Here is a 16,466-nt window from a genome sequence, read left to right as displayed (position 1 = left end):
AATAATGATCGGTTTATTTTTTTCAACACCAAACCAACCAAACCAAACCACAAGTCGGTTTTTTGGTCGGTTTGACTTTGTTCGTCAGTTCGATTTGACTTGACGGATTGGCTTTTACACCCGTCATAAATAAAATCTAGAGAAAATGATGTATACAAAGCCTTATAAAGATAGAAAAATTGTTTTCAAAATAGGTTGGGTATACACAACCTATGAACCAGTTGACCGAACTACTTAGGGCCATAATTATTCCTTAAAAAGAATCATATTTTAACGTGGTACCTATTCGTAATCTTTTACAAAGTTTCGAAGAAAAATATCCATTTAAAATATAAATTGATTAAAATATGTAACAAAAGTTTAAATGACATGTAAACATATGAATATATGATATATTTAAGATTACAAGACTCCAAAAAAATATTAGACCGTTGGTACATTGCACACATTCAATTTAAAATTGTAAAATTTAAAAGTATTTCTAAAGTTCCAAATTCCGTTAAACCAAGACGAATACAAATGAAGAGTGTTATATTAAACTTAATATAATATGTCAAAAAATAATTTGGTCATAATCAGTGAAAGTAATTAAGCCGAGAGTCTATTGAAAACAACCTCTTTTATCTCTACCTTATCTCTACAAGGTAGAGATATGGCCTCGATACCATCAACCTTTTCCATACCCTACTTGTAAATTACATCATACATGTCGTCGTATCAATGGAAGTAATTAAATTCACTTTCATATCACTACTAAAATGTGATCAAAGTGCAATGTAAAATTTCAAGATTTCTCAGCATAGACAATATCCACCAAATTAAAACTAGCAATTCCAAAAGCAATGTATTGTCTCACAAACTCAAGTTTGATATAAACTCGAACAAACGTAAATCAATTATGTCTCTCTACAAACAGCATATAAAATTTGAGTTTATATGAATGCTAAGAGTTGGTATACCCGCATTACAATTACATCCTCGCGGCGATAAAGAATGAACTAGGTAAACTTTATTGCCATGGTTCAATGCACTTCTCCAAAATCACTCGTTATACTGGCGATTATCGCCCTAAAACGAAGAAAAGGAGGGGACATTTGATGCAATAATGTACCACCGATATACCTGAAATAAAGATTCTTTTCCTTGTTCACCAAAATTATGATCTGGTAAATTGGCAAACACCTCAAGTTTAGATTAATCTGGATATAAGAGTGAACAAATTTGAAAGGAATGAAAATATACAAGTGGTATATTTACCACACACCTTAAACAATATAGCAGCCTTCATCCAGATGAAAAAAAGATTCAGATAGATATGTTATTCCTCTTCGGGTTGGAATTCAAGATCTAATTTCCTTTTCAAATGTGATCTGTCTGCACTGCAGGTGAAAAAATGTAGAGGAGATTTACAATGATAGCACATCAAAATAGTAAAAGATCTATATAAAATGACTAAATAATAATTTCATGCATATCAAAGTTCTTGATAATTGTTGGTGGTATCAGTATTAGCATTCATATATACTCGTTGCCTGGCGTAGAATCTCAAGAGCAATCATCTTAGTAATGGTAGCACACACCAGATATTTCCTTTGAAAATAAGCCACCAAAATAACACCTGTTTTACTTCTCCATTTTTTGGAAAAAAAGCTTATACCTTAGGAGCTACAGTAACTTGACCACTAGATGAACATCCCTCCCCTCATTTTTTCCTGTTATCGCCTGCACATGTGGTTTTGAATAACACAAGTCCCATTTTTTGTGAGCAAAAACCTTGCCAGGTATACAAACTAAAAACCAAAGACGTGCATATGGTATCTTCCTGCACAAGTTGAGTATATCAAGAAGGTCGGCTACAAGGCCAAAACAATACTGCTTCTGTTGCCCTTCTGTCTACTGAATTAACAATTTCGTAACGCACTAAAGAACAAAAGAAAGTAAATTTTGAAGTGAAAAAGTTCAACCTCTTAATAGAACAGCAAAAAAATATACATCCCGGACTTATTTCCCTCCATGGATTCTATGACAAACAGCTGGGAGAAATTGCAATAGTTCCTAGTTAGAATGAACTTAACAGTAAAATAGACAAAAACAATGACTTTATTAATCAACTATTCCAGTACGTTGCTCCAGTTGATAAGGGAGAATCAATAAAGTTTGATTACTTGAACGTGAGTTCAAAGGCAATACATCAGCGTCTTTGGTACACAACCATGTGGATACATCTCCCCCAACCCCCCCCCCCCCCCCCCCGCCGCACGCGCACACCAAAATTTAAACCAACAGGATAACAACAATGGTATATTACCAATCAAGAACAACACATGTAGCCATGGTTAATAGAATCTATTGCAAGGCATATCAGCTAATACCTGTTAATGGTCGGTCTAGTAGGTGGTTTAGTCCCAAAGACAGAGAAATCCAGTGACATGGGTACTTGTTCACTCCTTTCACCAGCAGCTTGTCGGATCTCATTTCCATGGTCATCCATCTTTTCTGGGTGCACATTTGCCTCAAATCCTTCGCGATGAGGCATCACTCTTCTTGACTTTCTTGGTGGAGACAATACCACAGGACCATCATGTGGATTCAGATCTGACACCTTAGGATTTGCAGGCTCTCGCTTAGGGGGAGGTCTTGGAAGCAGAGCTGGTTCCGTAGGTGGAGGTCCTGATGAGAAGTACCTAAAGAAAGGAAAAGTTCAGTACCTACATCAACCGCAAGTGTGCAAACTAAACAAGATGAAGAACAAACATACCGATGCTCCAATGCTTGCTGTGCTGAGATCCTAACTTTTGGATCGTACGTAAACATCTTTGACAGAAGATCCAGGCAATCATCAGTAGCCGTTGGAAACAGTGTTTTGAATGGCTGTCCAGGGACATATTGGTACTCAACATAATCTGGCAAGTAGATCATATCAGGCCATTGTGAAGGCTTCGGGGTCCCAAAGGCCGCAAAAATCTTCCCTAGCTGATCAATATCACTGTTTCCCTAATATAGTCACAGATTTCAAAACAAATTATTGGCTAAAATAACAACAGGCAGATAGGAGTAGTGAACGTAGCACATAAAGTGTAACAGAAGTTCAAATAGTTATTGAAGAACTTATCATAGAAAAGGACCGTCATAGGAACATGGAAGCGAAAAAATGTTCAGTCTAGCTCAATAAGTAATTTGCTTTTCACTATGGCTTCATTTTCAACTGCACATGAAGTTTTCTAGAACAGAATGGGAGGGACAATTACTTCACAGCTTTTATTCTTCTAGTGAAACTTTTGTAAATTTAAAACACATAGAGGGAAGTCAACATAACTCACAAAAATTAACGAAGTAACAAAAATTAGAGGGCAAATTCTTCGAAGAATAATAGCAGGAAAGATCATGAACATTTGGATGATATGTCTTCCATTGCAAAACCCACTAATCAAAACAAGCAGTAGACCAATTTCACATCAAAGAACAAGGATAACTTGTGAGAAGTATAATCATGACATAGACATTCACCTGCAAAAATGGTCGCCGCAGGAGGAGCTCAGCAAAGATACATGCAGCAGCCCAAACATCTACTCCAGGTCCATACTGCTTCGCACCAAACAATAACTCTGGTGCTCTGTACCACCGGGCAAAAACCTAAAAGTATCCAACCAGATTAAAAGGTAAATGTTGTTTACACTATTTCCAACAGTAAAAGAAGTAGAGAGAGCATTATATGAAAATGGAAAATATGATTTATGAACTCTCCCATATAAAATATTAAATAAAGAAAGAATAAAGAAACAGGATTCTACTGTTATATCTGCACTATTTTGACAACATCCTGCTCAAATTTGTACGCATACCACAATACAGCAATTCCTAATTCTCCAAAAACAAGGTCATACCATCAATAATTTGCATGTATTTTTCACTGTGGAATGACATGTATAGATCAAATAAGTAAATACATACAAATATCTGTGAACAACAGTTATTAACATAAGAATTGAAATCGTGTACTGTTCAACACTAGCTATATAGAAAGATAGGAGTAACTTTGTCAACTTTGATCATCGCAAATATAAAATGGTGCAGCATTGGATCACCTTCATATTTGATCATTCAAGTGGAATAGCCCAACATACCTGATGAGTGAATCTTCTGTCAGGGCTACCAAATATTCGTGCTAATCCAAAGTCAGCAAGCTTAAGCTGCCCATGAGGTCCAATCAGTAAATTGTTTGGTTTCATATCTCTGTCAGGAAGACACGGCAAAAATTTAAGGAAGCTGAACACAAGTCGGAATCTAGTGAAATCGAGAATATATAAGCACATACCTATGCAAGACCCATTTCTTGTGACAAAAAGCAAGACCTTTCAATGTCATCTGGATATAAGATTTTATATCCGCAGGTGAGAGGAAGATATTCCTATCACGAATCACAGCCTCGAGATCTGTCTCCATGAACTCAAACACAAGATGCAAGTTTCCTTTGTGCGGGAAGCACTCAATCAATTCAATAACGCTAGGATCCTTCAGCTCTTTCAATAATTTGATTTCCCTCAGGGCAGTAAAATTCACCCCTTCCTTCTGTTTCCCAATACGAATTTTCTTGATAGCAACAACCTGGCCGCTCTGCAGAAAATGAAATTAAAGCATACATCAGATATATCACATTATTTCAATACAAAATGGAACCACATCTTTAATCAGTTAATTACTATGCCTCAATCAAAAACCATTTCACTACAGTACTTCTAAATAGTTTGTCTATCAAGGCAATTAACCACTCTGTTAAGAAGTTCTCAAAATCTCACACTAATCCATATAGCCTAGAAAATTATGCCTTGTAGAGATTAATAACAAAGAAAGGCAACCCGGTGTACTAAGCTCCTGCTATGCGCAAGGTCCGAAAAAGGGCCAAACCAAAAGGATCTATTGTAAACAGCCTTACACTGCATTTCTCAAGAGGCTGTTTCCACAACTCAAACCCGTGACCTTTGGATCACACGACAACAATTTTACCAGTTACTCCAAGGCTCAACTTCAAGATTAGTAACAAAAGGAATTCAAAAATCACCAGCATCCATCTAAGATCTAGCACTAACAGAATATTATTTTTTTCCTATTTTTTTGCGCAATTCTAAAGCTTAGCTTAACTTACCATTCACTTTGCACGATATAAATTAAATGAAACACATTTTAGAATTCATAAACATCAATAATAGAACAGTCAGTCAACTATGATTATGCTGAAAGTCAACCTACAACAATCCCCCTCCTTTATGGGGACGGGACTTGGGACTTCTTCTTCATTACCGATCCGCTCTGTGAAGCTTGGAGATAGATAGAAATCAACAAACAAGACATTAATTATAGAATCCTAGAATTATTGAAACCAAAGATGACAAATGAAAAATGAACACACACACACGAGCTCGCACTAACATCATTTTCTTTGTGTTTAATTCATAAACTTACACAGCTTAATCTTCAACCATTCAACATGAAAAAAATCAAAATTCAAATGGGTTATGAAGCTTGGATACCATGGCATTCATTAATAATAGAAATCCTAGAATTATTGAAACCAAATATGGAAAATGAAAAACACAAACACGCCAACTAGCTAGCACAAACAGCTTTTTCTTTCTGTTTCCAATTCACAAACTTACAAACCTTATAATCTTCAACTATTCGACATGAAAAGATCAAAATTAAACAATAAAAAAAACATGAATTCATAGAATCAACCCAACCACATCATAAATTGAATAAAACCCTAGAATTCATGAAACCAAATACTCCAAAAGAAAAATGGAGAAACACCCCACAAGTGTATACACAAAGTTACCTTCTTATCAATGGCCTTGTAGATAACACCATTAGTACCTTCATAGAGAACCTCTTGTTTCAGGTAACGATCTACTACTCTTCCGGCCAATAATTTCTCTACTTCTGACATTGTTCCTTCTGAATTTTTTTTATGAGTTTTGCATCTGCCTCACTGCTAAACTATTCTACACAGCTAATGAGTGTATGTATATTCGACATACGATGAAATCGCTAACTTTTTATCGGATTTGTGAAATTGGTAACGAGGTGTTTGTTCGAGTGTCCCAGTGAAAAAGTACAAAGGAGGGAAATGCAATAGGAGCGTACTGGATTTCTTAAATGGAGATTTCATTTTTCACTTACTTAAATTTAAAACAAGAGTTAGATTACATGAAATCTACATACATACCTAGGCTCTACACTTCTTTTCTTTTAAATTACATGAAACACATTCCAGTATTTATAAACATCAACAAAAGAACAGTCAATCAACGATGATTATGCAGAAATTCAACCTACAACAATCCTCCTCCTTTACGGGGACAGGACTTGGAGCTTCTACTTTAACAGGGCTCCGAACGGGCTATGTGAAGCTAGGAGATAGATATCAACAAATACGACATTAGTTATAGAAATCATAGAATTATGGAAACGAAATATCGCAAATGAAAAACGCAGACACACCCACGAGCTCGCACAAACACCATTTTCTTTGTGTTCAATTCATAAACTTACACAGCTTAATCTTTAACCATTCAACAGGACAAAATCAAAATTCAAATGGACTATGTTGAAGCTTGGATAACATGGCATTCATTGATTATAGAAATCCTAGAATTATCGAAACCAAATATCGCAAATGAAAAACGAACACACACACACGAGATAGCAGTAACAGCATTTTCACTGTGTTCAATTCACAAACTTGCACAGCTTAATGTTTAACCATTCAGCATGAAAAAATCAAAATTCAAATGGACTATGTTAAAGCTTGGATAACATGGCATTCATTAATTATAGAAATCCTAGAATTATCGAAACCAAATATCGCAAATGAAAAACGAACACACACACACGCGAGATAGCAGTAACAGCATTTTCACTGTGTTCAATTCATAAACTTACACGGCTTAATCTTCAACCATTCAACATGACAACCAAAATTCAAATGGACTATGTTGAAGCTTGGATAACATGGCATTCACTAATTATAGAAATCCTAGAATTATCGAAACCAAATATCGTAAATGAAAAACAAACACACACACACGAGATAGCACTACCAGCATTTTCACTGTGTTCAATTCATAAACTTACACAGCATAATATTCAACCATTCAACATGACAAAATCAAAATTCAAATGGACTATGTGATGCTTGGATACCATTGCATCCATTTATTATAGAAATCCAATAATTATCGAAACCAAATATCGCAAAATGAAAAAACGCAGACACACCCACAAGCTAGCACAAACTACTTTTCCTTTTTGTTTCCAATTCAATAACTTAACAAACGGGTAAATCTAATAGCTTAGTTGGTTGCCTATGCGAACTTTCACCTTATTGACGAGGGTTCGATTCCCCACCTTGTAATCCCCTCCCCATTTCCCCTTCAAAAATAAAATAAAAACTTAACAAACCTTAATCTTCAACCATTCAACATGAAAAAATCATAATTCAAATGGACAATGTGATGCTTGGACATACCATGGCATTCATTTATCATAGAATCCTAGAATTATCGAAATCAAATAACACAAAACGCAGACACACCCACAAGCTAGCACAAAGAACTATTCCTTTTATGTTTCCAATTCAAAAACTTAACAAACAGGAAATCTTAATAATTGGCTAATAGCTAAGTTCGATTCCTCAACTTGTAATCCCCTCCCACATTTCCCCTTACCAAAAAAGAAAAAATTTAACAAACCTTAATCATCAACCATTCAACATGACATATCAAAATTCAATAAAAACTAAACCACCACCATGAATTAAAACATAAACCCTAGAACCCACCAAAACCAAATACTCCAAATGAAAAACAGAGAAACACCCACAAATGTATACACAAAAAAAGTTACCTTCGTATCAATCGCCTTGTAGACAACACCATAAGTACCTTCGCCAAGAACTTCTCGTTTCAGATAACGATCTGCTACTTTCCTATTCATAGCCAATAATTTCTCTACTTCGGACATCTTTTTCCTCTGATTTTTCCCGAATTCTTTATGTGTTTTACATCCGCCGCACTGCTAAACTGTTCTCCACAGCTAATCGAATCTATATATACTCAAACATACCATTGAATTGGTAAGTTTTTTATGAGATTTCTCAAATTGCTTACAAGGTGTTTGTTCAAGTGTCTCAGTGAAAGAGTACAAAGGGGGGGAAATATACAATAGGAGCGTATTGGATTTTCTTTAATGAAGATTTCATTTCATTTTTTCACTTTAATTTAAAAACAAGGTGTTGAATTACATGAAATTTCTATTCGCACTTTTACTCCATAGTCTATATACTCTTTTGATTCACTTGCTTTTTCATTTTGTATTTGTGTTGCGTCGAATCATACTAATTTATCATGATTAAATTACAAATTAAGAAGAGATTGTAATGATTATGGTTTAAATAAAAATGTGTGGAAAAAAATATCTCGTGTAGTAATTAAATTAGTGTAAATATCGAATGTAGGTAATTTTTTAGCTTGGATGTCGTTGTAGTCTCATCAATGGAATCTTAACGTATACGAAAGAGTGCAGTTTGTTCGAGAATTTTCTAGTTTTCTATCTATTTTTGGGATGTTTGAATTTTAGTTTAAGAGCTTATATGTCACGAGAAGTGTCGATTCAAGAATTTCAAAATTAGAAGAAATTCAAAATTGTATGTAAATACAGATGTGTCTCGTGAACGCTCGAATCTAACCTGACACAATACATGCGTTATTTTCACATTGAGCGTGTGAGATGTTATTTCAATTCATATTTCAGTTTAAAACGATACATAAAATTCTATTTTAATATTTATATTCTACTTTTATTTCGTTCCTAATGCCCCATTCTAGAATATTCTTCTTCGTTGTTATTATTTTCACTTTACAACCACCATGATAAGTTATTTCGATGAATAACTCTACCCTTAATTTAGACTTAATTCTCTCGTTTTTAAAAACTTGAAATAATGCAAAAATCATAAATAATGATTATATGAAATTGAACTGTAACGACCCATTAGGTCGTTTTGACAACTGAAACTTTTATTTCATAAAAGACTCGTTCCGTAAAATTTTAATGGGTACTTTGGACTATTCAATAACTATAGTTGTTTAGTTGAGGAGTAAATTTAAATAACTAAATTAATTAATGGGCTAAAATGGTAATATATTTAAGGTAAAATTACTTAATTGAATGTGTTTTAAAAAATATTTACCATTTTTAAATATACTTTTATTTTATTACTATTTTTAACAATCAGTAACAATACTTTCATTAAAGACATTATACCCCTTTTTATTTGAAAAGAAAAAGGCTTTATCTCTCTCTTTCAATAAGGGTTTTTCTTCAACGTGTCTCTCTCTTTCAATAAGGGTTTTTCTTTAGTTTCAGCGTATGCATCTCTTATTCCTTCATCTCTTCTTCATTCTTCCCTTATTCTTCATCTTTTTGTTTGTTTCAGACGGAACTCATAGATTTTAGGTGCACAATTGTAATGAAAGGTCAGAAATCTCCTAGAAGAAGCCCACGAATTCGAATTGTTGATTCAACCGGTAGTGGTGAAGTGAATGTCGGTCCTACTTTTAGTTTGAAAATTTCTGCAAATCAATCTCCAGAAGAAGCTGGTGATGAGGTTAATCAAAATCTCCAAGCATTGTATGTGAAGAAAAAGGGCGGTAGAAGTAAGAAAAAAAGCAGTGAATTGAGTTCTAAATCTAAATCGAAAAGGATTTACCTCTTCAATTTCAGTCAAAGAAAGTGAGACCTACAGTTGCTCAGGAGAAGAATTCAAAAAGTCGAAATCGATTGTGCAAAAAAATGGTTTTACCGGAGAGTTTATATCCGGTATGTCATTCTACCAACACATTATTTAACTGATAGCATTTTCTATCTGTTTATGTGTATTTTCTTAGTTTGTTGTTGTTTTGAACTTGTGTGCTAGATGTTGAAGAAAATTTTTGTGTATTTGATACTTTTATTATAATCTAAATTTATTTGCTCAAATTTATTATATCAGTGATTGTGGGGAGTTTTGCCATGAATTGTTAGATCTTTTGTGTTGCAATTTGTTTATTTTTTAAAATAAATAAATAAAAATGAATTAAACTTTGAACGAAAATGTATTACACATGCATTAAAGTTGAATTAGAAGAGAATTAGAGACGAATGAAACATGTATCTAATGAAATCATCCTTCAGTGATCTGTAGGCCACAAAAATGAATTAAAGTTGAACAACAAAGGAATTACACACACATTAAACTTGAATTAAAAGAAAATTGGGGACGACTGAAACCTGTAGCTAATGAAATCGGTCTTCTTTACAGGCCACAAAAATGAATTAAACTTGAATTAGGAGAGAATTAGACACGAATGAAACATGTAGCTAACAAAACCAACCTTCAGTGATCTGTAGGCCACAAAAATGAATTAAACTTCAAGCAGTGATTAGAGGTGAAATTGTCAGAAGAAGACTCATTGCCAAATTGAAGTTCATGTTGCCACTTCATCAAAAAACAAACACAAGAGTTTGTCAAATTAAACTCCCTACTTTAGAACATTATCATGACAATAATGACAAGAAACTCATCAATAGTCCAAGGAAAATTATGAAATCTAAAGAACTAAAGGTAAAAGCAATCATTCAGCCTTTGTTTAATTAATTTTCCAAACATTGGTTCAACTATAAAAGACACCTACTAACACATCTTATTTTGACTTTTATGGTTTGAACCTCCAAATGAAAATTAAACTTTTTTATTGTTTTTATAACTGTAATATGGTTTTGTTTTTTGGCAGCTTAAATGCAAGAGCCTTAGGACTTCGAATTTCAACTTGGCTTCAGAACAAGACAGTGAAGCCTTGTGGTCAAGAAGAGAAGAAGCCATTGACAAACGAGAGCATTTGATGAAATACTCGTTTTTACTCAGGGTAAATTCACTTGCACTTGCATTATCTTACTCATTTGTTAGTAAAAGTAGGAGTTCACTTGTCGATACAGATAGTGCAAATATTACGCTTACCAATGTATTTTAACATGTTGTAGCGGTTAACTTGCCTTATTTTCTAGATTACTAAGCTCACTTTTTATGAACGATTACCTATAAGATATTTTGAAATGACATGATAGTATATTACTTCTTTTCAGGAGAACAGAAATGATCGAACTTTACACAAAGTATTAACCAGCAAGCAAAACAGAAGAAGCTACAAATTTGATCAGTTGGCAGAACTTGAGGCACCAACAAAAGTAGGGTTATTTGAGAAATTGAGATTATTTAGAGACTCAAATGTTCCTCTAGTTGATATGAATGGGATGACACAACCTCAAGTGAGAAAAATGCATAGAGAAGATTGTATAGAGGACCTACATTCTCCTTCTTCACTTCGAAGAAGATCATTTTCTAATGTAAAACGAAAATCGAACGTTGATGTTAAGTCATTACCAAGTTCTCCTATATTTCCTACTTACATAGCTGCCACAGAATCTACAAAGGCAAAAACAAGGTCAATGAGTACACCGAAGCAACACCTAAGGTTACACGAGACATTGTTAGGTCAACATTCTCCTTATAACCTCAAGAATTCTTCTTGGAGATTATCTGATGGTGAAATGTATGACAGTGCCAGAAAGAGCAGAACTTCTAGCAGGTAGCTGTGAATATAAAAGGTGTTCTACCAGGATTGAAGAACATAAGTGTTGTACATTATTACTAGCTTTTTTAAGGATAGTGTCCATGTCGGTTTGCTCTCACCTCGACAATTTCACCAAGTGTTGTTAACTTCTATCAGTACCAGTACTAGGTAACTCTAGCCACTAAGGATGAGTATGTACATTATCGACCTGTTTATCCAGTACTTCCAACAAGGGAAAGCACAAAATCCTAGATTTGCAGCATTACTTTTGGACATGAAAACAATCAGAAAAATGGAGCTATAATTGGAGCTTCAAACTTCTTGAGTAATCTATCTACAGTTGATTGATGAAAGCCAGTGCAAATATTTTATTACTGATTTTAACACTTCCATAGACTTGCCACAATGTGTATATATATTTATCAGCATAATAATAGTATTTCTTCATGATTTTAGTAGAACTGCATCTCCCCATGCATTTGTTGATGATTTGAACTTGTCCTATTTTTCTTTTATCAAAGCTAGTCATAGTGATGTTTTCAAATTCTTGTCATTTAGTATTATTAGAATTAATTTTAATTTTTTAGGACATGTTTGATGACACGTTAATGTTAAAGTGTTTCAGTAGTGTTATCAAACTGAAACCTGCATTATGAATTAAACTTGAATGAAAAATGAATTAAACTTGAGTGAAAAATGAATTGCATACATATTAAAGTTTATAATGTAATACATAACTATCTTTTTTAAGATGATTTTTGTTCATGTAAAATACACTTTTAATATAGTTTTTTGTTCATGTAAAATATATCTTCATTTTTTATATAATATCAATACATAGCTACGTTAATGAAAAAGTATTTCAGTAGTTTATCAAACTGAAACCTGCATTATGAATTAAACTTGAATGAAAAATGAATTAAACTTGAATGAAAAATGAATTGCATACATATTAAAGTTGAATTAGAAGAAAATTCGACACGAATGAAAAGTGTAGCTACTGAAAAAGCCTTCAGTGATCTACAGAAACACAAAATTGATATTAAACTTGAACTTAAAATGAATTACACACACACTAAAGTTGAATTAGAAGAGAATTAGACACGAATAAAAAATGTAGCTATTGAAAAAGCCTCCAGTAATCCATAGAACACAAAAATGAATTAGACTTGAACTAAAAATGAATTACATACACACTTAAGTTGAATTAGAAGAGAATTAGACACGAATAAAAATTGTAGCTAATGAAAAAGCCTTCAGTGATTTATAGACCACAAAAAATGAATTAAACTTGTATCTTCTCCAAGATTGTGTTAGGTCCCTCTCATATTTGATTGTCTCTGGCTACAGTGCTTTTATGGCTCATCACAACAGCATGTATCAAGACCGGGAGGCCTCAGATTGCAAGGCGTTCCATTGAACTTGCTGAACAGCCGTTGTCCAAAGATGGGTGCCCTGAATATTATGATGGAAAACTTGGCCGATTCACATGCAAGCAATAGCCAAGATATTACAAATCAACAACTAAGTGCAGACAGTCTCCGAAAGAGGTTTGGGCTCTACTATGGGAATATGCAGTGAAGAATCAAAAGAGTAACCTTCTGAGAAGTGATATTCCACCGAATACACATCACTTAATTTCAAAATTGGAGTACAAATGTTGTAGAAAATCGTGGTTGAAAAGCTATGAAACTAAGTATTGCCCTAATTTTGGAGAAAATTATGGGTGAGAAGATTGGAGAGAATATTGGTGTAGCAAATTTGGAGAGAAACAAGGGAACGGGTCAGAATTTTAGAAGAAAAAAACCGTACTTAATTTAATTCAAACAATTTGCTATATATGGTTAAAATAATTATGTTGCTCTATATGGTAAATATTTTTTGAATATTGTACATTTAGGTGATTTACCCTATATTTAATATCATGTACTACTTATTCTATATTTATTTAAAATAATTAGTAGGGTATCACTTTTAGTACATATTTAGAAAAGAAAAGAAGGAGAAAAGAACAAAGTAAAAAATTACCTCAGCCGCACAAAAGCACGTCATATTCAGATGAGTTTCAACTTGATTTTACTACAGGCGGTAGTTGATTCTTTTGCTTATTAATGGCTAAGATATATAATCTACTAAATAGCATTATTCTATTAGTTGGAAGGGAATTGAGTTGCAAACATTATTTTGCCGTCATATTGATTCTTAAAATTAAGAACAACAGTTAGTGGGCACTATAAAATTGTTTAATGAAGCCAGTGCTTACTGTGATGATTAAATTACTAATTGGAGATTCTACATCTATAGTTATTTTATTTATTTCTTTTTACTTATCTTTTTCGTTCTTTTTCAGAATTCCAAATCCTTTTTTTAAACTCAATCCTGTGATGAAATACTTTTATATAGTAGCACTTTATAACTAAAGTTTTGCTATATTAGGAGTTAAATATTAGGTGTATTGTATTATATAAATACCATTTGAGTTATGATATTGAAGGAATTGAGGTTTAACCCTAGGCTTGAGTTTTAGGGAATTATTTATAGATTTAGGTGAGCTTTTGGGTCTAGGCTAGATGTATAGTAATATGGATGTCTACATACTAATTTACTTACGAATATTGTATAATTGATAGATTGAAAACGTGAGGCTTTGAAGAAAGGAAAGACATTCGTGAATTAGCTTGCTTGGATTCGGTTCTTCGGTTGAGGTAGGTTATGGTTTTTATTCTATATCATAGATAGACTCTTAATAGTGATTGGTATTCATTGAGTAATGTGTGAAGTTTACTATGCATTTAATTGTTGTGGTTTGGATGGTTGATATGTTGTTGTGATTGGTCTGAAATTCCGAGGCCATGAAATCCATAATCTTGAACTTGCCCTATCAAAAATGGTGTCTTGAATACAGAAGGCTTGATGAAATATTATTAATGAAGTGGAATGTAATAATAAAGAATGATAAAGTAATTATATTTGGATAGGGTGTCACATTCCGATACGGTATATTTGGATCGGGTGTCACGTTTCGACACGATATATTTAGATCGGGTATCATGTTCCGACACGGTAATATCAAAGGAAAACAAAATTAAAATGATGTAATTCTACCCAATCTCCAATAACCCATTCTCTAAAAGAGTGTGATGTGGAGGCTTGAGTCCTCATGTGTGATCTTGATATTGTTGACTGGTTATGTAATTGTTCATTGGTTGCCACGTGTTAAGTGTTATTGTTGTTTCCCGCTATTATTTTATGTATATTGATTTCTATTTTGAGTCGGACGATGCTATCTACTCAGTACATGTTGTCATGTACTAACCCCTACTTGTATCTTTTCTTGTTTTATTTTGTAGAGTGCAGCGAGTGTTCCACAGACTTCGAGTCGACCTTAGCTCTAGTCAGTCTCAAGATCATCGGATTTCAGAGCGAGCTATCATTCTAGCTCGTGATGGATTCTCTCGGTTATGGCACGGTGTCTTAGTTTTCGGACACATTTTGTTATTTGTTTATTCTGGTGTTTGATATTTTCAGATTTAGTTTTAGAATGTAGATGTCCTTCATGTGATGACTTTCAGGTTTTGAAAAAACGTATTTATTTGAGCTTCCGCATTATTGTCGTGGTTTATAAGTTGAGGTTTGTATCGTTGGTTCTCCCACCTAGGAGGTTAAGTGTGGGTGTCACTCATGGCCCAGTTTGAATCGTGACATGAACTAATAAATCATTTTTTTCTTTACGTAATTAGAAATCGCATCACAAGAGATATATGGCTGGAGCAGATTTGGGGGGAAGAAGAATAGGGGCGGAAGGGAGTTTCTTTTCATGTTTTAAATGAAAAAAAAAATATTTTTTAATTTTTTAAAAATTCAAATGGGGTTCTCTAATTGTCCATTTTACACGTCATTAGCGATTGGAACACCCATGAGGTGTGGTGCTATATCGTAATTTCCACAAGACATCAAATTTATTTTGAAGTATCTAAATGTCCACAAAGCACTAATCTATATATTTTGACAAGAAAAACATCATAAATTAAACACTCATGCAACATGACTCAATGTTAATACACCACTTCTCTTTTAAAATCAAACTACACCTTCTCTAATATAAAAATCTTATACTTACACACTCGTGAGATATTTTTATGATTAAGTATATTAAACTATAATTATTAAACGTCAAAATTATTATTTTTAAGTTAAACATTTAACAAAGTTATTTTTATGAAATTTTAAAATGAAGATAAAAACGTTAACACAAAATTTTATTCATGCCTCTAATAAAAAAAGAATAATATTTTTCTTTCAAAACTCGTAAGTAGGAAATGAATAGAAATTATTTGATTAAAATATATCGACTATTACTAATAACTTTCCTACGCCATAAATACGTAAGTTATTTGTTATTTATATGATTATTTTTATTATATAATTTTATTTTATAAAATTTATCATTCCGTTTCAAACTATCTTATATATATTTAGTTTGATGAAGTTTCATTTCGTAAGATTTTCATTACACAAAAAGACTTAAATGTCTTTAGAGTAACATCACGGGAGGTGTAAGTATGTGATTTTCATAGTATAACATATGTAGATATTTATTTTAAAAATAAGAGGGGGCTTACCAATAATTAAATCATAATAATACATGGATTGTTTAATGTAGAAACCCAATATTTTATAAATAGAGATTGAAAAATATTTGAATTGAATGTAAAATAAGTAACTCAATAATTAAATGAGCTTATCAAGCAAATTCAGAAAAACAATAAATTACATTCCTAATTAAAATGTGTAAATATT

At 33.0% G+C, this 16,466-nt stretch overlaps 2 protein-coding genes across 2 annotated transcripts; one reads left to right on the top strand and one right to left on the bottom strand.

Annotated features, from left to right (window-relative positions):
- Positions 1 to 732: 732 nt before the first annotated feature.
- Positions 733 to 8,265, bottom strand: LOC129890074 (cyclin-dependent kinase D-3-like). Its single transcript, XM_055965597.1, has 8 exons — positions 7,903 to 8,265; positions 4,316 to 4,614; positions 4,125 to 4,233; positions 3,508 to 3,633; positions 2,759 to 2,994; positions 2,373 to 2,684; positions 1,265 to 1,379; positions 733 to 1,163 (listed from the first exon to the last, which is right to left on the bottom strand). The coding sequence occupies exons 1-7, from the start codon at positions 8,017 to 8,019 to the stop codon at positions 1,319 to 1,321; spliced, it is 1,260 nt and encodes a 419-aa protein (XP_055821572.1). The 5' UTR covers positions 8,020 to 8,265; the 3' UTR covers positions 733 to 1,163; positions 1,265 to 1,318.
- A 1,261-nt stretch (positions 8,266 to 9,526) lies between these two features.
- LOC129890801 (protein IQ-DOMAIN 12-like) lies at positions 9,527 to 11,685 on the top strand. The gene is made up of 5 exons (XM_055966278.1): positions 9,527 to 9,664; positions 9,781 to 9,876; positions 10,463 to 10,660; positions 10,830 to 10,961; positions 11,179 to 11,685. Exons 1-5 carry the CDS (start codon positions 9,527 to 9,529, stop codon positions 11,683 to 11,685), a joined length of 1,071 nt encoding a protein of 356 aa, XP_055822253.1.
- The last annotated feature ends 4,781 nt before the right edge of the window (positions 11,686 to 16,466 follow it).

The sequence above is a fragment of the Solanum dulcamara genome, chromosome 5 (assembly GCF_947179165.1).
Source record: "Solanum dulcamara chromosome 5, daSolDulc1.2, whole genome shotgun sequence".
In the NCBI taxonomy this organism is placed as follows: Eukaryota; Viridiplantae; Streptophyta; class Magnoliopsida; order Solanales; family Solanaceae; genus Solanum; species Solanum dulcamara.
This window is presented reverse-complemented; position numbering and strand designations above follow the sequence as displayed.

Coding starts and splice junctions, on each gene's coding strand:
- LOC129890801 (XM_055966278.1), top strand. CDS start 9,527: ATGAAAGGTCAGAAATCTCCTAGAAGAAGCCCACGAATTCGAATTGTT. Junction 9,665..9,780: donor CAGAAGAAGCTGGTGATGAG/GTTAATCAAAAT, acceptor CTTCAATTTCAG/TCAAAGAAAGTGAGACCTAC. Junction 9,877..10,462: donor TACCGGAGAGTTTATATCCG/GTATGTCATTCT, acceptor CAAAAATGAATT/AAACTTCAAGCAGTGATTAG.
- LOC129890074 (XM_055965597.1), bottom strand. CDS start 8,019: ATGTCCGAAGTAGAGAAATTATTGGCTATGAATAGGAAAGTAGCAGAT. Junction 4,615..7,902: donor ACAAGGCGATTGATACGAAG/GTAACTTTTTTT, acceptor CATTTTCTGCAG/AGCGGCCAGGTTGTTGCTAT. Junction 4,234..4,315: donor AAGAAATGGGTCTTGCATAG/GTATGTGCTTAT, acceptor TCTTCCTGACAG/AGATATGAAACCAAACAATT.